Raw genomic sequence first — 26,194 nt, forward strand, 5'->3', positions numbered from 1 at the left:
CCTAATTTATATTCTCAAAACATCACTTTTCTATGTGAAGAATAAATTTTAGGGGCCAGAGAGAGAGAATGTGAGGAAAGTAAGCAGGAGGCTACTACAGTAGTCCAGATAACAAATGGTTGTGTTTTAAACTGAAGTGATAGCAATGGAGATGGAAACAAATGAATGGATTAAAGATATTTGGAGGTAAAACAAACAAGACTCACTCACATGTTGGCACTAGGAATTTCTGGCTTGAGCAATTGAATAGATGGCAGTGCCACTTAACTGTCAAAATATCTCTTTATGTTCCCACATGAAGCAAACCTACCACAAAAATACATCCCTTTCTTAAATATGCAGGTATTGAACTTTCATTCCTTGATCCGGAGGCAGGATTTCACACTAAGAAGAAATCCATCCCATCCTATCTACCACTCCTAGTCTGTCAGATTCATAACTGGAACTAAGCTAAGGACCTTCTGGTTGCATATAAATTATAACCATTAATTGATTGGAGTCATTCAAGTATACTTGGTTTTCATGAGCCTCCATGTTAACTGTAGGCCTAAAGGGCTCTGCTGATATTAAATGCATTGATTCTGCAATGGCTTAAATACTAACACTTTGATAAACTAGAAATCTAAACGCCTCCTCTACCCTCACTGTGTTTCTGAGATTTCTAATAAAACTCTCCAGAAAGCCACTGACTGTGGTAAAACAGATGAATGATAGGCTCTGGCTTGTATTTCCTCCTCCAATGTTCAACATTATATGGTAACTAAATACCAGCTCTGTGGGTTTCTACATTTGATCAGAAAGGGTTGCTAACTAGGCAGACAGGGTGCTGGGCAGACAGAAAAGTTGGAATCAATACAGGTGAGAAAAATGGGGATTAGTGGATTTTTCCATGACATAGGAGGATGAAACAGGTATTTGGAGTCAAATAGATGAATACTTAAATCCCTGGTCAACTTTCTAGCTGAGTGGTCTTGGATAAAATTACTTAATGTCTATGAGCCTTTGTTTACTCAAATGTAAACTGGGATATCACCCTAATAGAAATGAGTTAAGTCAAATGCAGTCAGGAATTAGGATGCTTTGTAAAGTGTAAAACACTATGTACTTCAGTTGTCATCTTTACCTTTCCTGTTTCTCCACTTGTCACGTGGTACAGTATTGTGGAGACTGTAGTGGGGGGATCTTCTTACTCTGTACCTAATCTATCACTTGTTTGCACTTTCTGACCGAGGTTTCACAGAGGCTCAGACTTGCAGGTCACAAAGGAATACTGCTATATGTACCCAAGAGAATGGCTCTGTCGTATAAAGAGGTTTCCAAAGTTGCAAGTAGACTTTTCATATCCCCACTACCAAAAAAGGACCACAAGCTGTGTTCCCACCTCTCCTTGCCCAGTAGACAGGTTTGAGTCTTTTCTCAGACTTCTATTTCCCTTTGGCACCTTTTCTTAGCAATCAGGAAATTTTTGTCACCTATGGGATAGCTCCTTTTCTAGGATGGTACCCATCACTCCGACTTTGAGGCTTCCTTTGGGACAGTTTCCTCATCTCCAAACCACAAACTTGCAGGCTCCAAAAAGGAGAGACAGATCCAAACTATACTTTCCCACTGTCCAGCCTCAAGTGCTTTCTGTTTTAATCCCAGTCACACCTCCCAGAAGCCACAGGTACCAGCAAAGTCACGAAACTCAGTCTTTTTGTGTTCTAACAAGTACTTTAATAGACAGATTTTGCTGCCTAAAACATGGAAAGGCCACTTAATATTCCCTTTAGTGCCACTGTGTAGTAACATGGAGGACTGGCTTTCTGAGGAGCTTCTGGCTCCAGAGGTTATAGGTGCCCATCCACCACTTCCCCAAAGTAGTTCACTGCCAAGGAGAGTCAATATTCAATTTGAATTCCCAATTCCAACCCTACCCCCAATTTCCCAACATGACTATGTTCTGAGTCCTTTGTTTAGCTCACTTGGCTTCAGTTCAAAGTGAACTTGCCTGGAAAGCAGTAGAAACCTAATCAATGAAGTTTTTTCTTAGTATTTACTTTGTGAGAAGGATCAGTTCCTAGGAATTTTCAGACCTTCCAAGTGTGAGATGGTGATATAATCTAGCCATTGAAATTTGAAATGTAGGATACTAGGGTACCCACTTAGCCCCAGGTGCCCAAATGGAATAAAGAAACTGAAGAAAAAGTAAAACCATATAATTTCCATGTAAATAAATAAATGAAGAAATACCCAGATAAGTTTGATTCCTTTCTCTGCCTCTCCACTACTCATACCCCTTTGACAGTGGGGTTAGATGCTAGTCCATGGCCTGCTGGGAGTGCATTTCAGATGTGTTTCCTGAGGATATCCCCAGGTTCCAGCTGTTACTGCTTGAGAGACAGAAGCTTGAAGCTGTCATCCAGGATGGACCTCCTATTGCGTCGTAGCTTCCTTTGCCGATGCTGGTACCAAGCTACACCACCAAGAGCCACAGCAATGAGCAGGAGGATGACACCCATGGCAAGCAAAACAGAAGTCAGCATCTCAACATTCTTTATGGGGATCTGCATGCCCAGCATCCTCACATTGCCTTCTCTAATGTCTCTGGAGATCGCTGCTGAAATGGAAAAAAAGGAAAATGGGCATCCTGGGGTAGAGAATCTTCTAAAGGGCTGCCTTTTTCAGTTATCTCCCAGAGAAAAAAATCCCATTCAAATAAGACAGCACACCTGTCCCTGTCTTTCAAACAACACTCTAATGAAGACAGATTCAGAGGTTACAGAGAATCAGAGAAACATGATGCTACAGCTGAAAAGGTCCTTGAGAATCAATGTGGTTCCAGTCCACCCATGGAAAGAGCTATGTCTCAGAGTGGGAAGGCCCTTGATATATTTCCTCAAATATCTAAAGGCCTAGATGTAGGAAAAAAGGAAGAATTGGACTTGGTCTGCATGGTTTCAGAGGGTAGAATTGAAAGCAATAAGGAAAACTCCAGAAAGAAGTTTGACTCAGTCATCCAGCTTATCAATGTTAATTTTGACCACTATATCATGACAACACTCTGACACTGTGCTGTACAGTCTCTCATATCTTTGGGTCATATTAACACTGATGTCACATAGATCTTTCCAGGTGAAATATCTGGTTGTGTTAGTTTCTGGCATACAAACTTTTGATAGTTCCCAACTAACCTACAGAGTAAAGCTCACACTCTTAAGTCAGATATTCCAATACTCATAATCAGGGTCTAGGCTACCTTTCTAGTCTTATCTATTATTCTTCAGCCATATCAACTTATTCTTTGTTCTCTAAAACAGGTGATCCTCTTTCAGGCTTTGAAGCCTTTGCTCATGTTACTCATTTTGCCTGAACACACTCTTCCTTCTCCTTAGCCTCAGCTTAAATGTTACATGTCTCTGCTAAGTTTTCTTCAACTTAGTTGGGCAATTAATGGTCCTTTCCTCTATGTTTCCAAAGTGCTGTATTTTGTACTCTCACAATTTACTTACTGTGTGACCTTTGGCCAAGTGACCTAATCTCTCACTCCCCATCTAATCTCAGTTTCTTATTTTATAAAATGGGGATAATAATCATACCTAGCACAGAGGCTTATTGTCATATTTAAGTGAGTTAATACTTATAAAATATTCGGCATAGCACCTAGAAGACAGCAAGCACACAATGTTTGCTGTTACTATTGTTTGCCCATTTTGTGCAACACATAGCATCCAGCTTTGCAATTATTGTTTTGGTGTCTCATTCCAATTTTAGACACTAGAAAGTAGCAACTATGTCTTACTTGTTTTGGTAACTGTGATACTTGACAACTGATGAATGTATAACTGGATGAATGAATGTTCTAACAGAACTGAGAAAAGGTGGAATTTAATGTGTTCAAACAGAAGCTGGAAAACATCCTGGTTCTGGTTTACATTCTACCGCTTATTCCTTTTGTGACCTTGGACAAATCACTTTCCATCTCTCAGTTTCTTGTGTAGAAAATTATTGAGTTTTATCAGACCAACAGTTTTGAGGGTTTTTTCCCCACTGTGGAAACTTTTTAACAAATGAGAGCTTATGAGGAATGTATGCATGTACACAAAATATATATGTACATATACAAATATACACACAAAGTATGTATGTGCGAACATATGTGTATATATACACATGTATATGTGTATATATACACATGTATATGTGTGTGTATATATATATATACACACACACACACACATATATATAAATAAAATAATTGAGCTGCTTGGGTTGCAGGAAACATGGCCTGAAGCTCCATCCATTCAACTTCACCTTACCTCTCCCCATCCCCTCAAGGACATACCTTGGACCCCTGCTTAACAGTTAATTAGTTACTTACATCATTAGGACTTCTCCAAACATAGCTGAAAAACCTCCAGACTAAACTGATGATTTCTAATGTCCCATTTAGCTCTCATAAATTTCTGAATCTTTCCTAGTCCAGTTATAAATGCGGTGGAGAATAAAAACACTATTTAGACCTAGGCTGGATAAGATAATAATCACTATTTTCTTGAAAGGGAAAAATGGCTGGTTCAACTGTGTGATATCCCATAAATGAAGGAGAAAGAGGCAAGAATAAAAATAGCTATTGAAGACCGTCTGGTATTTGTTCTAGTCTCACACTGTCCCTGTGGGGAATCCATGTCTGTGCTACAACCCTTTGATGCCCAACCCAGCAGGGCCTAGGATATTCCTCCACTTTATACATTAGGTGGGAGGCTAAGACAGCAGCCTCCAACTGAGGATGAGACTGTTTTGCCCAACTCAGGAGGTTGGGGTTGGGAGCCAGAGAGAATAAACCTGCTAAGGAAAGCTGAACCTTGGTTCCCTGGCTTCTAAAGTCTTACAGAAATCTCAGATTCTTTCTGCTAGTATGGTGATGCTCACATTTCAGTCATGTGAGTCCCATCTGCTAGAGGTACCCTCCCCCACACACACCACATCTAACTACCCAGTCTGTGCATCATTCTACCTACCTTTTTCAACCTCTTTGGTGATGGTGGTGATAGTGCTTAAGTATTCTGGGGGGAAAAAAGACAAGAGGTTAGTTAGCCCTTTTATTCTTCCTGCCAATCCGTGGGTTCCCTGTGGGAGGTCAGCATCGGTTGGAGAAATTTCTCTGTGATATAGTAAACAAAATGAAGTTGGAATCAACTACTTTATGATCAAAGTCAGTATTGGTATGTTCATTTGATTTTTAGCAGTGACATAATGTATGGGCTTAGGAGTCCAAGATTTAAGTCACCCCTCTGCAATTATTTATATATTTCTTGGCACTTCTTCTCCATCCTCCCTTCAGGAAGCCTCTGCTCCTTGTTGAATGTACTCCTTGTCAAATGTACCTAGCTATGCCTTCAACCTCTTTTCAGAAACACTTCTTTTTCTCCTTCTTTCAATGAGACTGATCTCTTCCGAGGACTGTGCTTTATTTCACCCTCTTACAACTGCTTTGAGAGCATTGTTCCTCCTTTTTTGTAAAGAGCTATTTTGAGGCTTATATTATTTGGCTAGAAAAATCACAACCACTTTTTGTTACTGTTACCTAGCAGATCTCTTCATTCATGGAAGTCTTTGGACCTGGCACAGTCTTCTTCTTCCTCAATTCCCACCATGGGTGTTGATTCATCTAATACTGAAGCCTCACAGTTTCTGGACCTCTTAACTCCAATGACTTTCATGTCTACCCCAATTTTATCAACTACTCCCATGGTCACATTGGACTTATTATCCAGAATCGTTCCATCTCAGAAATCTAAAATCTAACAACCTCCTATCCTTTCAGTGCCTTAATACTCTTTATTTCAAAGTCCTGTTATTTCCCCCTTCATGATATCTCTAGATTTTAAACTTTTTAACTTTTTCCCAACTTACTAGCTTCATCCTACCTTTTCTGCCATTCCTGGCCAGGTTAGACTCCAGGGTCTATCACTTCAACTACTAACTTACCAAGAGTGCCGCAATCATCTACTGAAACCCTAGTAACTGTACTGTCCCTGCATTTTGTCTGGTATGCTGAATGCTGACGGAGAAAAATCACACAATTTTAAAGATTAATATTCTTTGTGTCCAACTTCAACTAAGTCCTCAATGCTGCCTGGTAATAATTAACTGTTTCCCACCCCCAAGAGTGGCTATTTCAAACTTTTGCCTACTTTCCTTAAGCCTATCACCTTCCTGTAACTGTCAGCACATGACTCTGTCTGCCCCATCACAGAGGAAACAGTGACCATAAGGCTAAAATTCTTTGTCTGTCAAGCTCTTGCCTGCAAACCTACACAATGATCTTAATCTTTTCAGTCTTCTCTCTTCTTATGGTAGAAGGATGACTTTCCTCCAGTCTTTCACTAATCTTTCATCTTAGCTCTGACTCTCACCCCCTGCTGCCTCATCAGAAACCTTGTTCTAACAATTAGCCATTTCCTCCCTATCAATCTACAACTCTTCCTTCTTGTTGGACTGTTAGCAAATATGGGGTTAAAGCAATATGAAATTAGACCATAATGAGGTATGATAAACAAAAAGGCAAATTTTTAAGATTTATGGGCTGCCTCATTGTTATAGAGAGATATGAGCTATCCTTGCTCATGGAAATGCCCTGTGAGATGGTCTCATATATTGGATGGCCTATAATTGGGATGATCCCTCATACAATATGAAGACAACCTATTGTCTTGGATCTATAGCACCCTGATGACACATCAATTGATCACTTGACTTTTATTCTAAAGACTGACAGAACACAACAAAGAATTCTGTACAACTATCTGGGTGCTAGGAAATAGTACTTGAATAGTAGAAATCACATTCTAGCAGTATGTGTTGCCAGAGAAGAAATCCGTTTAATGATACAGGAAATCATAATAAACAACCATTTGTCTCCTTCTTTAAAGGTAAACAGCATAGTTGTATTCGCTCCCTTGGTTTTCTGAATCTGTTTGAATGGTCAAAGACATTTTCCCACTCTTTCTTCCTGTTGATGGAGTGCCAGTGGCTGACAACCCCAGAATATCCACTTCAATAGTACACATTAAATGGTGGCAGTATGATATAGGAAATGCACAGGAGGAAAAAAAAACAAGCTTTATTCCTGAGGACTCCAGGAGACTCTGTAGAGCTTCTTGGAAGGGAGATAATGCTGGGGGCTGGACTCAGTTAAAGAGGCTTAAGAAGTGAGACATTTAATTCTTTAATGACTCAAGGACAAAAAAGCCAACACAGCCTATGCTTCTACATTCTTAGTGAAGAACAAAGAGTTATTGGTAAAGAAACAGCACCAGCTATTCCCTCTCCATATAAAAAATGAAAAGAAAAAAGTTTTTACACCCTTGGTAGCAACTCTGAAGGCCAATATGTCTTTCTAGCCTTAGATGGAGTTATTCTCAGGACAGAAAGAACTGTCTTTCATGATCCTCACAAAACAAATCAATTAAGGGGTGATTGTTAGAAGTATCTTTTTATCTTTAAAAAGAGACTCATTAACAATATTCTTTGAAATAGTCCTTCTAATGTATTCTAAATAATACATTTATATGTGTGTGTGTGTGTGTGTGTGTATAAATCAGTGCAGGTTTGCTTCCTTTGAAATTTTATATTATATTTATTTACATATATATTTATGTATATATGTATAAAATTTCAAAGGAAGCAAATCTGCACTAAGCATTGATGCATAGAGCCCAATCAGTTTCAGGCTGGGTCAAAAAAGTGAACTCAACAAGTATCAAAGTAATTAGGAAGGGACAGTTGTCGGGGGGCAATGGAAACTGAGAAATATTGGTTGGGGGAATATTTATAGGGGGACCGTGCTCTGTCTTAAGACCTGGTTCTTCTGGGATCAGAAGAGATAAAGAGGTTTCTTGTTATTACATTGTTCCTATAGGCTAGATAAAGTGTTAGAAGATGATCCATCTTGGGTAGTTAGGCTTTACCTGTTTGGGACAAAACAGTGAAGAGCGTCTCCATGCCAGCATGAACATGGTCAGTCACATGACAGTGCATCAGCCATGTCCCAGGGTTGCTGGCCACCATCTCCACAACCTCAAAGGTCCCTGGGAACAGATCCACCACATCTGCCCGGTAGCTCTCTCCATTCTGCAAGAGAAATTAGGAGTGGAAGAGAAGAAGTGAAGGGTATAGAGCTTGTAGGAACTAAAAGTTTGTGATGTCTACATCAAGGATATAGGACTCTAAGATTCCTAGACCAAAGAGCAGCTTTAAAATTCTACTTTATCCATCTCCCCTATGAACCCACCCACACAAACTAAATCAACAGGAGACTAAGACTGATTCTCTCCTCCTTTTTCTTAAAGTGTCTCAAAGTAAAAGACATTTCAAATTCTGTAGATGGCTCAAAACTAGGATCTCCATACTTTCCTGCAGGCTATAATCTTGGGAATTTGGCTTAAGCCTTGACCCCTAGGAATGAGCCACATATTTCCTTAAGAAATGCATTCAAATTATGTTCTCTTCCTTTATCAGCACTTCTAGATATCTATGTCTATTTCAATGCCTCCATATCTGCCCCCTTTTCCTAGGACTAAATCTCAAGCGCTCTCTCTCTATATATATATCTATATATAGATAGATAGATATTTCCATGCATATTCAATTCCTGAATTGAATTTCTTCTTATAATGTATTAAGGACTTTCAGAGATTCTAAGAAGCCACTCTGAAATTCCTTGCTCTTAGGATTTATCCTCATTGAGTCTCAAGTTGTTGACCTGATTACATTGGTTCCTTCAATCTTCTTACCCCACAAATGAGCCAATTCTTCTCTTCCATATCAGGAGGAAAAACTAAGGCCTAGAGAGAATTGACTTATCCTAGGATATAAAACCAGACCAGAATTCCCCACTAATGCTCCATGTACTAGACCTTTGCTCTTTTAACTGATCATTATCTTGTTTCTTGCTATCCCCCTCTTTCTCAATGACTGTCAAGGCACCCCTGTAATCACCCTTGAGGGACTCAGCCCTTTTTCCATCTCACCCGATAGAGGAAGCTCTCTGCATGAAAGTGGACAGTGTGTAGGTCAATATCTTGGCCCATGGCCAGCATGTACCAGGCCACTCGTTCTCCTTGATACATGGTAAGACCCCTGAGGTTGGCATAGAGCTTCCCATTGATGGCTGTAAAAGAAGAAGAAGTCTCTTACACCTCTCCTTTTGACTCCCAATCACCACTGTCCAGATCTGGTCCCTATCATCTATGATAGCAATAGGTTTCTAACTTGTCTCAACTTTATTGATCTGTCCCTTTCCAGTATATCTTCCACATTGATGTTATCAGAATGATCTCTCTAAATAACTATCCTACCATGTCATTCTGCTGCTTAAAATATTTTAATAGCTCCCTCCTACCCAATAGAGTAGGTCCATGTCTCCTTAGCTCAGCCAACAAGGTCCTTCAAAATATAGCTCCAAATCACCTTCCCAGAGACATCTCCCACTATCCAACACATCTACTCCAATTAGGGTGATTTCTTCACCATTCCCTATATGGTCCACACATGTTCTTTGTGTCTTTATGTTTATATGCTTCCCTCCCAGTAATCCTGCCTCCTTTAATCTATCTTTTCAAAGCCAAGTTAAATATTTTACCTTCTCCAAGATTTTCCTGATTTCCTATCTCCTCTCCATACCACTCATTCCTTGCATCCCCTTCTATCTCTGTATTCCCCCAGTACTATTTGTATGACTCATTGGAACTCACCAGAAACTGTTTTCTACATTTACCTATCTTTTAATGTATGAAAGCTTACATCCCAACTAGACTATAGGTTATTAGTAAGCAGGAAACAAATGTATATACTACAGTACTATAGCTTCCTGGTATTTTTTTAGAACACCCATCAGACATCTGAGCCTACAATAAATGTTTAAAAGATTTGTCATATTAGTAGAATTAATAATGACATTAATGCATGGGCCTCATGATCTATTTTTTCCTGAGCCACATCCTATGCTCCAAGGACACCAAACTACTCATTGCCATATCAATTCACACTGTTAGGACTTTGCCCAGGACAATTTCCACCTGCTTCTTGTGTTCTCACAGAGGAAAGGTAATTTCCACTTTACTCCTTAAGAGGGGAAACAATCATTTATAGTCTGTCTCTATGTGTACCCCCACCAAATTGTGAATTTAAGAGAAGAAACTAAACATGATCAACTCATCCTTTTCTGGATCTTCTCTCTCTCTGCTCAATCCAACCACTGAAAGGGGTGAAAACTGATCCATTATTTCATTGTAAGATTCTGCCTCTGTCAAGGGGGAGAGCTATTATTCATCTAAGTCAATGACAAGGTGGAAAAATCTATACATGGCAAGAAGAGTATTAGCAAGCCCATTTAGTTGTAGAACTGAATGCAGTTTTTCAATTAGCCTTCTCTGTAATAAAGCTCACATTTGATCTTAAGTATCTCTCTTTCTCAGTTGGTTCAGGAATCTTAAAGGGAAGGGAGGAATATTATTTATTTATCCCCTCAGATCCCAACATTATTTATATCTCCAGTGCTAGCATTTCAGAAATGCTCAACAAACACCTGCTATATGGATAGGAAGATGGACTGATACCTGAAGAGTTTGGATGAATAGATATATAAACAAACAGATGAATGTGGGCATTAGTCAAACTCCTGCATTAACAGGACCTAACTCTGCCCTCATTCCCTTTGTGTCCTGAGCCATTTCTCCAATCTGACAAGAGCTTAAAAGTTCACCTTGTAAAGTTTGAATTATCTGTTCTAATGTGAATCACTCATCTCTCCATAAAGGAGAAAGAGCTAAAATCTGTGGGACAATGAAATACTACTTTTGAGTTCTGTTAGAGTCACCATCAAAGCTACACTTCATCCTCAGACCAAAGAAATCTTGGGCTAGAAGGGATGGTGAGAGATCACTTCGTACATTCTACTGCACCAAAGCTCTCTCTTTCTCTTGTTTTTGAAAAGCTACAGCTACAGAGATCACAGATCTCTAGAGCAAAGGAAGGCTTGATGCATAATTTCCCTCCAAAATCTATTCAAGCATCAAAAAATTTTCTCTTGCATGTCACATAAATCTAGTATGCTACTCTCTGAGGCTCTCTTCCCCAGTTCCTCAATCTGTAAATTGAACCTTTGTATTAAAAACAGAATAAAAGATAAGCTATCTTCATCTTTCTATATAGGAATCCAGTGAGAAAGCAGATCCCAAATCCTGAGTGGTAAAAAGAATATATATATGATATTGGGAGACTAATATTACTAGGTACATTAAGGGTCATAAATGTCCATCTTGCCTTCTCTAATACATTAAAATTTGCAGTGTTACCACAGCAACTTTATTACATCAGCTTCCTGCTTTCTGGGGAACTGATCTAATCTGGACCATATATCCGCTTTGTGTGTGCATGTATGTGTGTGTATGTATGTGTTTGTGTGTATAAAATAATAGTAAATATTTCTTCCAATTTGTCCCCATTCCACCTTCTCATCTTTTTTTGAATTATGCTCCCTTAGGTGGTAATGGGCCTATTAAATATCCCCATGCAACCAGCAGGGACTTCATTGGAAGAGGAGTAGGTTCATTTCTACAGACCATGCATTTTATTGCTCTCCAAGAAATTTTCATCCTGTAGGTTAACACGGCTTCGCTCCCGGGGCCCATGGGTTGCCACGTTTTCCTCCAGATACCAAGACTGGTTCTCATCAAAGATCAAAAATAACAATGCAAATTCCCGGTCCATGTCTCTCCGTCTTCCATGGGGCTCCAGGATTCCCTTTCGGCAGATGGCTAAGGGCCCCACCAGGCCACTATACATGTCCTGAAGAAGGGAGGAAGTGGCAGAGAAAGAAAGAGATAGGGTTGGTACTAGGTAGCAGCTCTTTGCAGGGAGCCAGGCTCTTATACAAGCCCATTGTACCCCTCATCATTTCATAATTTCTCATATTTACAAGCACCCCGCTATGTTATATGAATTTAGCCTCATAACCATCTTTGGACTTTGGTAGGATATGTTATCTAAACTATGCCTTAGCTAGGCTGAACTACCCATTGATCTCCAAATCAACTAAGCACTTCCACAACCCAGTGTCATACTGTTTTCTCTGCCTGCAATGCCCTCCCCTTCACCATATCCTTTATTTGATATCATACTGTTATACATTTCAAGGCCCAGAGTACGTATACCTTCTATTGTGATGCCTTTTCCAGTTTCCCTCTTCCTCAAGTAGACCATGCTTTTTGAAGGTGGAAAATTTTTTTTATGTTTTCTTCATTTAAGCACATTACAGGAGCACAAAGGTTTAGGTTATACATATTTCCCTTGCCCCATCCGAGTCAGAGCTTTAAGCATGTCCATTTCCCAGATGGTGTGCACTGCACCCGTTAGATGTACATATACCCTTCCCCCCTCCTCCTCTTGAAGGTGGGAAATGTTATCTTACATCTGTACCATCTAAAGCACCAAGTAAAATACCTAAAATGTAGTAGGCACTCAATAAATGATTGCTGATGGCTGGCTGTAGATGGGTGGCTAGATAAATAGATAGATTTACTTTCCAGATGAGTAAATACAGGCAGAATGACTTGTCTGAAGTCACTCCAAAGGCATGCTAGAACGAAATTTGGGACTAGAACCCCAATCTCAAGACAACAAACCCTAGGCTTTTTTTAGTGAGACCATATTGCTTTACAGTATGCAAAAAGAAGAGACAAGGAAGAAAATCATCAGGACAAATATCCAGTGCTACCCATTCCCTTCATTTCTCCATTTGAAGAATTTTCCCCAAACCTTAGGCTCTAAGGGGTGGGCTTCTTACTACATCTCGTTAATAGCTTCTTTTTGCCAGGCAGTTTGCCCATTTCTGAGACTCAACTCCAAGAACAAACTTTGTCTTTACCTTGATTGGATCCACTGCAGAATAATAGATCCAGGAAACACAAGCAGAGTCATTAGGACCAGGGCCAGATCTCTCTGGTATGTTCCATTGATAAGTGAGCACTTCACCTAGGAAAGGTAACAGGAGACCTCCAGTTGGACCAGATCAGAAATTTCTCTCAACTCCCAGGTCTCCCCAAAGGGCTGTTGTGGATAGATCCCAGCACTTTTATAATCTTTCTCCATCATTCCTATAATAGTCTACATTTTATTTTTGTGGTCTTGCTCTTCTCCCTCCTAGGATAACCTGAACCTCTCAACCATTCTCTTCTTCTCTCCCAATCCTTAAAGGCTCAGGTCTAATCCTCCGGTAAGGCAGCCCTGCTATTGTTTTCTCTACTTTTAATGTCCTCATTTTTGGCTCTATTTTGGTCTATTTTTCCTGCTGCTGCCTTCTAAATGCAGTTGTTTCCACAAAGCCCTGTCTTGTTTTCTTATTTTCAGTCACTTTCTGATGTAAATTATGATCTATGCATTAATGACTCTTAAATATTTAGCTCTAGCCAAACATCTTTTGTTACTAAGCTCCAATCCCATATTTTCAACTAGATACTAGGCATCTTTTAAAGATTGTCCTGGCAACACCTCAAAAGCTGAAAGTGTTATGAATTCACCTTCCTCCTTTGAAAAACAACCCTGTTTCTTAATCTGTGCTCCCAGTATCTAGAAATAACATTATCACTCTCCTACTTACCCAGTCTCAAAATTTTAGTCTTCTTTGCCTCCTCACCTTCATACATTCAACATCCAACCAAACGACAAGTCTTATTGATTCTACTTCTATAATATAGTTTATAGCCATCCTCTCCTCCTCCTAAATCCCATTACTCCTGTCCTAGTTTAGACCCTTTATTCTCAACTGGGCTATTACAAAACCTCCTAAACATGTGTCTCTGCTTCTAGCCTTGCCCTCTCCAATCTATCTTTCAATTGATGCTATATTAATCTTTTTTATATCAACTTGATTGAGATATAATTCACATACCATACAATTCACCCATTTAAAGTGTATAATTCAGTGTTTTTAGTATATTCACAGAATTTTGTAACCACAATCCATTTTAAAATATCTTGTTACCACCAATAAAAACCCCTTTACCTTTCTCACTCCCTAATCTACCTACTCACACCAAGGTAATCTCTAATCTACTTTCTGTCTCTATAGATTTGCTCATGCTGAACATTTCATAAAAATTGAATTATACAGTACATTTTCTTTTGTGACTGGATTATTTCATTTAGCATAATCTTTTCATGGTCCACCCATATCATAGCATGTATCAGTACTGAATTGCTTTTTATTGCCAAACAATATTCCATTGTATGAATATATTAACACTATAATATTTTAGTCATTCATTATTCAGTTGATGGACATTTGGGTCATTTCCACATTTTGGCCATTATGAATAATGCCGCTATCAACATCTGTGTCCAAGTTTTTGTGTGGATATATGTTTTCCTTTATCTTGGATATATATCTAGGAGTGGAATTCCTGATTTATATGGCAATTCTGTTTAACCATCCAGGAATTGACAAACTGCTTTCCAAAGCAACTGTATCAGTTTGTATTCTCATCAGCAATACTGTGAGGGTTCCAATGTCTCAACATCCTCATGAAAACTAGTTATTGTCTGCTTTTTAATTTATTTATTTCAAGATATTATGAGGGTACAAACGTTTTGGTTACATTCTATGTCTTTGCCTCACCCAAGTGAGGTTTAGAGGCTTGCCCTTCCCCTCTACTATGCACACCATGTCCATTAGTTGTGAGTTTACCCCCCTCAACCCCCTAATCCATGGAGAATATTACTACCATGTGAGCACCATAGTGTTGATCAGTTAGTGCCAATTTGATGGCGAGTACATGTAGAGGCTATTCCTCCGATCTTGTGGTACCTCACTGCGGATAATGGGCTCAAGCTCAATCCAGGAAAATATAAGAGGTGCTAGATCACTGTCGTTTCTTATAATTGAGTAATATTCCATTGTAAACATATACCAAATTTTAGTAATCCACTCATGGATTGACGGGCACTTGGGTTGTTTCCACATCCTTGAAATAGTGAATTGTGCTGCCATAAACATTCGGGTGCAGATGTCTTTATTATAGAATGTCTTTTGCTCTTTTGGGTAGAGTGTTATTGCTAGATCGAACGGTATTTCTATTTTTAGCTCTTTGAGGTATTTCCAAATTCTTTTCCACAGAGGTTGCACCAATTTGCAGTCACACCAGCAGTGAAGAGTGTTCCCATCTCTCCAGATCCTCGCCAGCATTTGTTGTTTTGGGATTTTTTGATAGAGGCCAATCTCACTGGTGTTAGGTGATATCTCATTGTGATTTCCATTTGCATTTCTCTAATGATTAGAGATGTTGAGCAGTTTTTTTATATGTTTGATGGCCATTACTCTGTCTTCTTTTGAAAAGTTTCTGTTCATTTCCTTTGCCCATTTATTGAAAACTAGTTATTGTCTGCTTTTTAAAAAATTTTATTTTAGTTATCCTAGCAAGTGAGAAGTGTTATCTCATTGCAGTTTTGATTTACATTTCTCTGATGGCTAATGATGTTGAGCATCTTCTCTTATACTTATTGGCCATTTTTAATATTTTATTAGGAGAAATATTTATTCAGATACTTTGCCCATTTTTAATTGAGTTATATTTTTGACAGTAAAACTGTCAAATAACAATGACATTGAGCTATAGTTCCTTACATATTCTGGATACAAGTCCCTTATCAGATATATGAATGCCAAGTTTTCTCACATGCTCTGTGTTGTCCTTTCACGTTCTTTATGGTGTCCATTGAAGTACTAAAGTTTTTAATTTTGAAGTAGCTCAATTTATCTATTTTTTATTTGGTCAATTGTGTTTTTGGTGTTGAATCTAAGAAACCATTGCTTAATCCAAAGTTATGAAGATTTACTCCTTTGTTATCTTCTAAGAGTTTTATAGTCTTAGCTTTCACATTTAGGCCTTGTTCTATTGGAGTTTATTTTTTTATATGTTGTGAGGTAGCAGTCTAATTCCAGTGTTTTGAAATATGGATATCCAGTTGCCCAAGCCTCATTTGTTGAAAATATTATTCTTTCACCACTGAATGGTCTTGGCATCCTGGTTGAAAATCAATTGACCATAAATGTGAGCATTTATTTCTGGACTCTCAAGTCTATTCCAGTGATCTATGTCTATCTTTATGCCAATACCACACAGTCTTCATTATACTGTGCTTTGTAGTAAGTTTAGAAAATACTAAGTCTGAGTTCTCCAAATTTGTTTTTCTCTTTTTAATTATTTTGGCTATGCTATATTAACTCTTCCAAACCTTTCTTTGCTCATGTCATTCTTCTGTTCAAAAATTTTGATGACTTCCTAATATTTAAAGAATAAACTCCAAACACTTCCCCCAAGCATCTAAGTCCTTCCTAACTCAGCCCTGAGCTACCTTTTCAACCATGTCTCTTACTCTTCCTATTCCTGTAAAATATACACTGACGGAGAGATAAGATCGAGATGGCTGACTAGATACAGGTAGTATGTGCCTCCTCCAGAAAAGGAAATCAGAATAGTAAGCAGATTCTCACATTTTAAACAGATCGTCTAGGACAGAATACTGAGATTCACCAGGGAAGTGATAGGAAGCACCAAAGTGGGTAAGGAGAGGGTTCACAGAAACTTGCCCAGCTGGGGACTGGCTCACAGCTGGGAGAAGCTCCTGGACAGAGGCAAACAGTAAGAAATCCCAAGGGCTCCACTCACTGAGATGGGCTTTTATGATCTTGGCTACAAGAGAATCCCCTGACCCACACAGGTCTCAAGCCTAATATGGGAAGCTGCTTGGATATTGCACAGAGATGTTTTTACAGAAAGGGAACTCACGTAGAATCCCACAGGCACCTGAGCCTAGAGCAGCTTGAGCAAGGTGCCATTCTGAGAGCATAGAAACTGGGGAACTGTAGACACACTTGCAGCCACTGTGTGGCACTGAGGAAGGATAGAGGAGCCCAGACACTCCCATGCATCTCTGGGAAGGACCACACTGCCTTGATGTGGGGTACTATCGAGGCTGAAACATGAATGGACAACATTTTCCACAGTATCTCACCCATGCTGCCTGCCTGGGTAGGGCCCCAGCCTTTCCAGTTTCAAGCCCAAGGTACCATTTTGAAAGTTTGACACTGGTCTGTGTGCCCCACCCTAAAGACTAAGTTTGGGCTTGATATGGCTGCAGCTCCTGCCTGCCTGGGAAGGGACAGGGAAATCAGGCTTTCCAGCAAACATCTGGGACAGTGTCCACCATCCTGCAGCCAGTTGCTGTGGGACCAAGTCTCAAGAAAACCGTGCTCCTCACAGTTTCTTGCCAGTGCAGCCACCTGAGAAGGGCCCCACCCTTTCTAGTCAGAGGCCCAGGGCACGATTTTGGGAGTTTCAAGCCTGACACCATCCCATCCTTGGGATGAATTTGGGCTGATGCAGCCATAACCCCACCCAGACGATGAGGGACAGGGAGCCCAAGCTCTCTATCTACTCCCAGGAAAATTCTGACTGCCCAGCTACAAGCTGCAGTGAGACTGAGATATGAGCAGATGGCACTCCATCCAGCATCTTTTCCATGCTGTTGGCCTAGAAGTGGCCTCATACTTTCTGGTCACACGTCTAAAGACACCATTTGGGGAGTTTATATCTGGGCAGCACCCCATTCTCAGGCTGATGCAACTGAAGCCCCACACAGCTGAAGAGGAGCGGGGAAGCCTACCCTCTCTTATACACACCTAGGACAATTTCTACCATCCTGTTACAGGGACCTGTGAAACAGAAGTGAGCAGACAGGACTCCCCACAGTTTCATTCCCATGCAACTTACTTAAAAGGGGCCCTGCCCTATTTGATTGCAAGCCCACACCTGGCAACATTTTGAGACTTTAACACTGGGCCATGCCCTGCTCTTGGGCTGAGTTCAAGGTAATGTGACTGTAGCTGCCACCTGGCCAGGAAGAGACAGGAAGACCAACTTATCCTATGCACACTTATAAAAATACCCTCTACCCTGTTACAGGCAGCTGTGGGACTGGGGAGTAGAGAACCTGCCCATACACTTGGTAATCTGCTCCAAATGCTAGCTTCTGCAAGCCACTTTAAGACCCAAGAAATGTCCCCCTAGGAAAAACTAACACTGCTGCCAGTATAAGTGCTCTGAGGGCTAAAATCAGGCATATTCAGCCCACTGCTTCCACCACTGGGGTCCAAAGACTGGCTCAGCTGCTTTTCAAGTCCCCAGCAAAACTTCACCGCAGCCTCAACAAATAACCATTCCCTAAACCACCAAGGAAATCACAGATGCCACTGATCCTTGTGTACTGCCCAAGAAGTCACACTACTACAGGCACCCAGAATCAAAGCCAAAGTTTCCTACTCAACCAACAACATATATACACCTTCAGGAAAATATTCTTCCCTTTGAAAACAATTCCAAAAAATTAGAATAGGCAAGCGCTACATCAAATGTGCAGATTTCAAAGGAAGGACACGGGAAATGTGAAAAAGCAAGAAAATATGATACCACCAAAGGATCACAACAATTGCCCAGCAATGCATCCCAATCAAACTGAATTCCTCTCTGGGCGCAGTGGCTCATGCCTGTAATCCTAGCACTCTGGGAGGCCGAGGCAGGAGAATCGCTCGAGGTCAGGAGTTCAAGACCAGCCTGAGCAAGAGCGAGACCCTGTCTCTACTAAAAATAAAATGAAATCAGCTGGACAACTAAAAATATATAGAGAAAATTAGCCAGGCTTGGTGGCGAGCACATGTTGTCCCAGCTACTTGGGAGACTGAGGCAGGAAGATCACCGGAGCCCAGGAGTTTGAGGTTGTTTTGAGCTAGGCTGATGCCACGGCACTCTAGCCTGGGCAACAGAGCAAGACTCTGTCTCCAAAAAAAAATGAATTCCTCATAATGCCAGACAAATAATTCCAAATATTAATTCTAAATAAGCTCAATGAGAAAGACTGAAAGCTTCAAGAATAGACTAGATCAATTCTCCCAGCACCATTTATTGAATAGAGACTCTTGTCCCCAGAGTATATTCTTTCCTGCTTTGTCAAAAATTAGGTGACTATATGAGGATGGTTCTATATTTGGATTTTCTGTTGTGTTCCACTGGTCTGTGTCCCTGTACTTGTGCCAATACCAGGCTGTTTTAAGAACCACGGCCTTGTAGTATAGTTTGAGGTCTGGCAAATTAATACCTCTAATTTTGTTTTTGTTGCTTAAAATTGCTTTTGCTATACGGGGTCTTCTCTGATTCCATACAAAGTGTATAATTATTTTCTCTACGTCTGTGAAGAATGATGTTGGTGATTTAATAGGGATTGCATTGAATCTGTAGATCACTTTGGGTAGTATAGACATTTTAACAATGTTGGAAGACTGAAACAGGACCCACAGCTTTCACTTCTCACAAAAATCAAATCACGGTGGATAACAGACTTAAACCTTAGGCGTGATACAATCAGAATTCTAGAAGAAAATGTAGGAAAGACTCTTACAGACATTGGCCTAGGCAAAGAATTTATGAAGAAGACCCCCAAGGCAATCACAGCAGCAACAAAAATAAATGAATGAGATATGATTAAATTAAAAACCTTCTGCACAGCCAAAGACACAGTCACCAGAATAAACAGACCACCTACAGAATGGGAAAAAATTTTTGCATACTACACATCAGATAAAGGACTGATAACAAGAATCTATTTAGAACTCAGGAAAATCAGCAAGAAAAAATCAAACAACCCTATCAAAAAGTGGGCAAATGACATGAATAGAAATTTCTCAAAAGAAGATATAAGAATGGCTAACAAACATATGAAAAAATGCTCACCATCCCTAATCATCAGGGAAATGCAAATCAAAACCACAATGAGATATCACTTAACCCCAGTGAGAATGGCCTTTATCAAAAAATCCCAAAACAACACATGTTGGCATGGATGCGGAGAGACAGGAACACTCATACACTGCTGGTGGGACTGCAAACTAGTGCAACCCCTGTGGAAAGCATTATGGAGGTATCTTAAACAGATTCAAGTAGACCTGCTATTCGATCCAGCAATCCCATTATTGGGCATATACCCAAAGGAAAAAAGGTCATTCTGTAACAAAGACACATGTACCCGAATGTTTATAGCAGCACAATTCACAATAGCAAAGATGTGGAAACAATCCAAATGCCCATCAATACATGATTGGATTAGTAAGCTGTGGTATATGTATACCATGGAATATTACTCAGCTATAAGCAATAATGAAGATACGACATCTCTATGGTTCTCCTGGAGAGTTGGAACCCATTATATTAAGTGAAGTATCCCAAGAATGGAAAAACAAGCATCACATGTACTCACCAGAAAATTGGTTTCCCTGATCATCACCTAAATACACATCTGGGAACGACACCAATCGGATATCAGACTGAGGTGGGGGGTGGGGGAGGGGGTGGGGGTATGTCTACACAATGAGTGCATTGTGCACCGTTTGGGGAATGGTAACGCTTGAAGGTGCTGACTCGGGAAGGGGGGTGGGGAAGGGAGGGATATATACCTACATGATGGGTGCAACGCGCACTATCTGGGGAACAGACACGCCTGGAGCTCTGACTTGGGGGGAAAGGCGGTACATGGGCAACGTATGTAACCTGCAATTCTGTATCCCCCATAACAATAAGATGAAATAAAAAAAAAAAAGAATAGATTAGATCAAACAGAAGAACGAATCTCAGAACTTGAAGACAGGTCTTTTGAAATAATCTGGTCAGGTAAAAATAAGGAATAAAGATTTAAAAAGAATGAGCAAAGCCCTTGAGATGTCTGGGGCTACATAAAGTGACTGAAGTTACAAATTATTGGTGTTTCTGAGGGTAAAGAGAGATCAAAAAGTTTAGAAGAACTATTTCAGGAAATAATTGATGAAAAATTCCCTGGGCAACCAAGAGATATAGACACTCAGATGCAGAAGGCCAAATCCCAAGGCAAATACATTGCGGAAAGGACTTCACCAGGGCATACTGTAGCCAGAATGACAAAAGTCAAAGTGAAAGAGAGAATTTTAAGGTTAGCAAGAGAGAAGCATATAATCATATATAAAGGAAACTCCATCAGGCTAATAGGAGACCTCTCAGCAGAAACCTTAGAGATCAAAAGAGAATGGGATGGCATTTTCAATGTGCTGAAAAAAAAAAGTCAACCAAGAATTTTATATCCTGTGAGAATAAGGTTCATAAATGAAGGAGAAATAAAATCTTTCCCAGACAAGCAAGTGCTGAGAGAATTCATCATCACTAGACCAGCCTTACAGAATATACTCAAAGAAGTCTTAAATATGGAAATGAAAGGTCAATATTCACTATGATTAAAACACACAAAAACATAAAACCGACAGGTCTTATAAAACAATCACAGAAAGGAAGAAGAGAAAAGAATTAAATGGTAACATGCCAGAAGCTCAGCAAACTGCAAAGACAAAGAGAAAAAGAAAGAAAGAAACTATAAAACAACTAAAAATCACCTAACAATATGACAAGAACAAAGCTTCCCATATCAATATTAACCTTAAATGTAAATGGATTAAATGCTCTACTTAAAAGATACAGATTGGCAGGAAAGATAAAAAAACATGATCCAACTATATGCTGCCCACAAGAAACTCAGCTAACCCATAAAGACACATACAGACTGAAAGTAAAGAAGTGGAAAAAGATATTCCATGCAAATGGAAACCAAAAGTAAGCAGGAGTAGTAACACTTATATCACATAAAACAGTATATAATCAAAAATAGTAAAAAAAAAAAAGACATAGAAGTTTATTATATAATGATAAAAGGATCAATTTGACAAGAGGATATAATGATCTTAAGTATATATGCACCCACCATCAAAGCACCCAGATTCAGAAAACAAATATTATTAGACCTAAAGTAAGAGATAGATAGCAACACAATAATAGTGGGAGACTTCAATACCCCACTCACAGCACTAGACAGATCACCAAGACAGAAAATCAACAAAGAAACATTGGACTTAATTTGGACATTAGCCCAAACAGATTTAACAGACATTTACAGAACATTCAATCCAACAACTACACAGCATAACTCTTTCCAACAACACATGGAACATTCTCCAAGAAGACCACATTTTAGGCCACAAAACAAGTCTTAACAAACTTAAGAAAAGCAAAAACAAAATAATATTAAGTATCTTCTCAGAATAAAGCTAGAAATCAAAATGAAAGAAACTTCAGAAACTACACAAACACGTGAAAATTAATCAACATCCTCCTAAATGATCACTAGGTCAAAAAAGAAATAAAAATATAAATTAAATATTTTTTTGAAATTATTCTACCAATCCATGAGCATGATACGGATTTCCATCTGTGCACACCTTCTACAATTTCTTTTCTCAGTGTTTTGTAGTTCTCCCTGTAAATATCTCACCTCCTTCATTAAATATATTCCTAAATATTTAATTTTCTTTGATGCTATTGTGAAAAGTGTTTCGTGTTTGATTTGATTTTTGGCTTCACTGTTATTGGCACATATGAATGCCACTGATTTGTATGCATTAATTTTGTATCGTGAGACTTTACTGAATTTGTTTATCAATTCCAAGAGTCTCTTGGTTGAATCCTTGGGATTTTCTAGGTATAACAGCACATCATCAGCAAAGAGTGAGAGTTTGACCTCTTCTGCCCCCATTCGCACACCCTTAATTCCCTTCTCTTGTCTGATTTCTCTGGCAAGGACTTCCAGCACTATGTTGAATAGAAGTGGAGATAGTGGACAAAGTTGTCAGGTTCCAGTTCTAAGCAGGAATGCTTTCAATTTTTCCCATTCAATATGATATTGGCTGTGGGTTTATCATATATGGCCTTAATAATTTTAGGGAATCTATGCCTATTTTATTAAGAGTTTTTATCATACAAATGTGCTAGATTTTATCAAATGCTTTTTCTGCATTTATTGAGAGAATCGTATGGTTTTTGTTCTTGCTTTTATTTACGTGGTGAATTACATTTATAGATTTGTGTATGTTGAACCAGCCTTGCATCCCTGAGATAAAGCCCACCTGGTCGTGGTGAATTATTTTTTTGATGTGCTGTTGGATTCAATTTGCTAAAATATGGTTGAGGATTTTTGCATCTATATTCATAAGGGATGTTGGTCTGTAGTTTTCTTTCTTTTTGTTGTGTCCTTTCCTGGCTTTGGTATCAAGGTGATATTGGCTTCATAGAATGAGTCGGGGAGGATACTATCCTTCTCAATGTTTTGGAATGATCTCTACAGTAAACGTATAAGTTCTTCTTTGTAGGTTTGGTAAAATTCAGGTGTGAACCCATCTGGTCTGGGACTTTTTTTTGGAACATTATTGCTGCTCCAATTTCTGTACTTGCTATTGGTCTGTTCAGGAATTCTATTTCCTCCTGATTGAGCTTAGGGAGGTTGTGTGTTTCCAAGAATTTGTCCATTTCCTCCACATTTTAGTGTTTTGGGGCATATAGATTTTTACAGTATTCAAAGATAATGTTTTGTATTTCCATGATGTCTGTAGTGACCTCTCCTTTTTCATTTTTGATTAAGTTTATTAAATTCCTTTACTTTTTAGTTCTTGTCAATATGGAAAGAGGGCTATAAATTTTGTTTATCTTTTTTAAAAAATGGCTTTTGGTTTTATTGATCTTCTGTATAGTTATTATGTTCTCAATTTCATTTAATTTTGCTCTGATATAAGTTATTTCCTTTCTTCTGCTAGGATTAATTTGTTCTTCCTTGGTAAATCAATATTGTTCAAATGCCCATGCTAGCTAAAGTGATCTACAGAATTAATGCAATCCCTATCAAAATTCCACCATCATTCTTTACAGATTTAGAAAAATAATTCTACACTTCATATGGAACCAGAGAAGACCTCATATAGCCAAATCAATCTTAAGCAAAAAGAATCCATTGGGAGGCACCAGTCTGCCAGACTTCAAACTTTACTACAAGTCTATAGTAACCAAAACAGCATGCTATGGCACAAGAACAGAGATACAGACCTTTGGAATAGGACGGAGATCCCAGACATAAAACCATCCTCATATTGTCATCTAATCTTCGACAAAGCAGACAAAAGAATACGTTGGGGAAAAGACTCTCTATTCAATGAGTGGTGCTGGCTGGGGAAAAGAATCTATTTTTAATAAATGGTGCTGGGAAAACTGGATAGCTCCATACAGAAGATTGAAACTAGATCCTCACCTCTCACAAAAATCAATTCAAGATGGATAACAGACTTAAACCTAAGGCATGAAACCTTAAGAATTCTAGAAGAAGATGTTCGGAAGACCCTTTCAGACATCGGGCTAGGAAAAGAAGTTTTGAAAAAGACCCCCAAAGCAATCACAGTAGCAACAAAAATAAATAAATGGGATCTGATCAAATTAAAAAACTTCTGCACAGCCAAGGAAACTATCATTAGAGTGAATAGACAGCCTACAGAATGGGAGAAAATATTTGCTCTCACACATCCGATAAAGGGCTGATAACAAGAATCTATCTAGAACTTAAAAAATCAACAAGAAAAAAATCAAACAATCCCATCAATAAATGGGCAAAGGGAATGAACAGAAACTTTTCAAAAGAAGATAGAATAATGGCCAGCAAACATGTAAAAAAAAATGCTCAACATCTCTAATCATTAGAGAAATGCAAATCAAAACCACAATGAAATATCACCTAACCCCAGTGAGATTGGCCTCTATCAAAAAATCCCAAATCAACAAATGCTGGCGAGGATGTGGAGAGATGGGAACACACTTATACTGCTGGTGGGACTGCAAATTGGTGCAACCTCTGTGGAAAAGAATTTGGAGATACCTCAAAGAGCTAAAAATAGAAATACCATTCCATCCAGCAATAACACTATTAGGCATCTACCCAAAAGATCAAAAGACATTCTATAATAAAGACATCTGCACCTGAATGTTTATGGCAGCACAATTCACTATTTCAAGGATGTGGAAACAACCCAAGTACCCATCAATTCATAGTGGATTATTAAAATTTGGTACATGTATATGATGGAATATTACTCAATTATAAGAAACAACAGTGATCTAGCACCTCTTATATTTTCCTGGATTGGGCTTGAGCCCATTATCCGCAGTGAGGTATCACAAGATCAGAGGAACAGCCTCCACATGTACTCACCGTCAAATTGGCACTAACTGATCAACACTATGGTGCTCACATGGTAGTAATATTCTCCATGGATTAGGGGTTGAGGGGGGTAAATTCACAACTAATGGTCACAGACATGATGAGCATTGTAGAGGGGAAGGGCATGCCTCTAAACCTCACTTGGGTGAGGCAAAGACATAAAATGTAACCAGAAGATATTTGCACTTCAGTGCTTATTACAGCATTATTCAAAATGGCTAAAATGTGGAATCAGCTTAAGTGTTTATCAAGGAACGAATGGATAAAGAAGATGTGGTATATGTACACAATGGAATATTTAGCCATGAAAAAAGAAGGAAATTTTGTCATTTGCAGAAACATGGATGGAACTGGAGAACATTATATTACGTGAAATAAACCAGGCACAGAAAGACAAATATTGCATTTTCACACTGCTATATGGGTCCTAAAAAAATTGATCTCATGGAGGTAGTGAATAGAATGGTGGCTACTAGAGGTTGGTAAGGGTGGTGGGAAGGGGTAATGAAGAAGTGTTGGTTAATGGGTAATACTGCTAAACAGAAGGAAAAAGTTCTAGTGTTCAATAGTGCAATAGGGCAACTATAGTTAACAATAATTTATCATATTTCAAAATAGCTAGAAGTTTTCAAATGTTCCCAACATAAAGCAATGATAAATATTTCAGTTGAATCATATCCCAATTACCCTGATTTGATCATTCTATGTTATATGCTTGTACCAAAATATAACATGTACCCCATGAATATGTACAGTTATTATGTATCAATAAAAAATAAATAAATAAATAAATAAAATGACTGGTGCTGGGAAAAATGGATAACTGCATGTAGAAGATTGAAACTGTATCCCCTCCTCTCACCTCTCACAAAAATCAACTTAGTTACATTGGATAACAGACTTAAATCTAAGGTGTGAAACCTTAAGAATTCTGGAAAAAAATGTTGGGAAGACTCTTTTAGACATTGGCCTAGGTAAAGAATTTATGAAG

The 26,194-nt window shown here is 38.9% G+C and overlaps 1 protein-coding gene across 2 annotated transcripts in view; it reads right to left on the reverse strand.

Annotated features, from left to right (window-relative positions):
* Positions 1 to 211: 211 nt before the first annotated feature.
* Positions 212 to 26,194, reverse strand: part of HEPH (hephaestin) — a 75,830-nt gene continuing 49,847 nt past the window's right edge. The window contains exons 15-20 of one of the 2 annotated variants that reach the window (XM_069463037.1): positions 12,911 to 13,017; positions 11,607 to 11,832; positions 9,015 to 9,154; positions 7,953 to 8,115; positions 5,001 to 5,045; positions 212 to 2,599 (exon numbers count right to left, since the gene is read on the reverse strand). In XM_069463037.1, coding sequence (XP_069319138.1) covers positions 2,367 to 2,599; positions 5,001 to 5,045; positions 7,953 to 8,115; positions 9,015 to 9,154; positions 11,607 to 11,832; positions 12,911 to 13,017 — 914 coding nt within the window. In that variant the 3' untranslated portion in view covers positions 212 to 2,366. The remainder of the gene's footprint in view (positions 2,600 to 5,000; positions 5,046 to 7,952; positions 8,116 to 9,014; positions 9,155 to 11,606; positions 11,833 to 12,910; positions 13,018 to 26,194) is intronic. The other variant, XM_069463036.1, reaches the window with a different exon arrangement.

The sequence above is a fragment of the Eulemur rufifrons genome, chromosome 30, assembly GCF_041146395.1.
Source record: "Eulemur rufifrons isolate Redbay chromosome 30, OSU_ERuf_1, whole genome shotgun sequence".
Taxonomy (NCBI): Eukaryota; Metazoa; Chordata; class Mammalia; order Primates; family Lemuridae; genus Eulemur; species Eulemur rufifrons.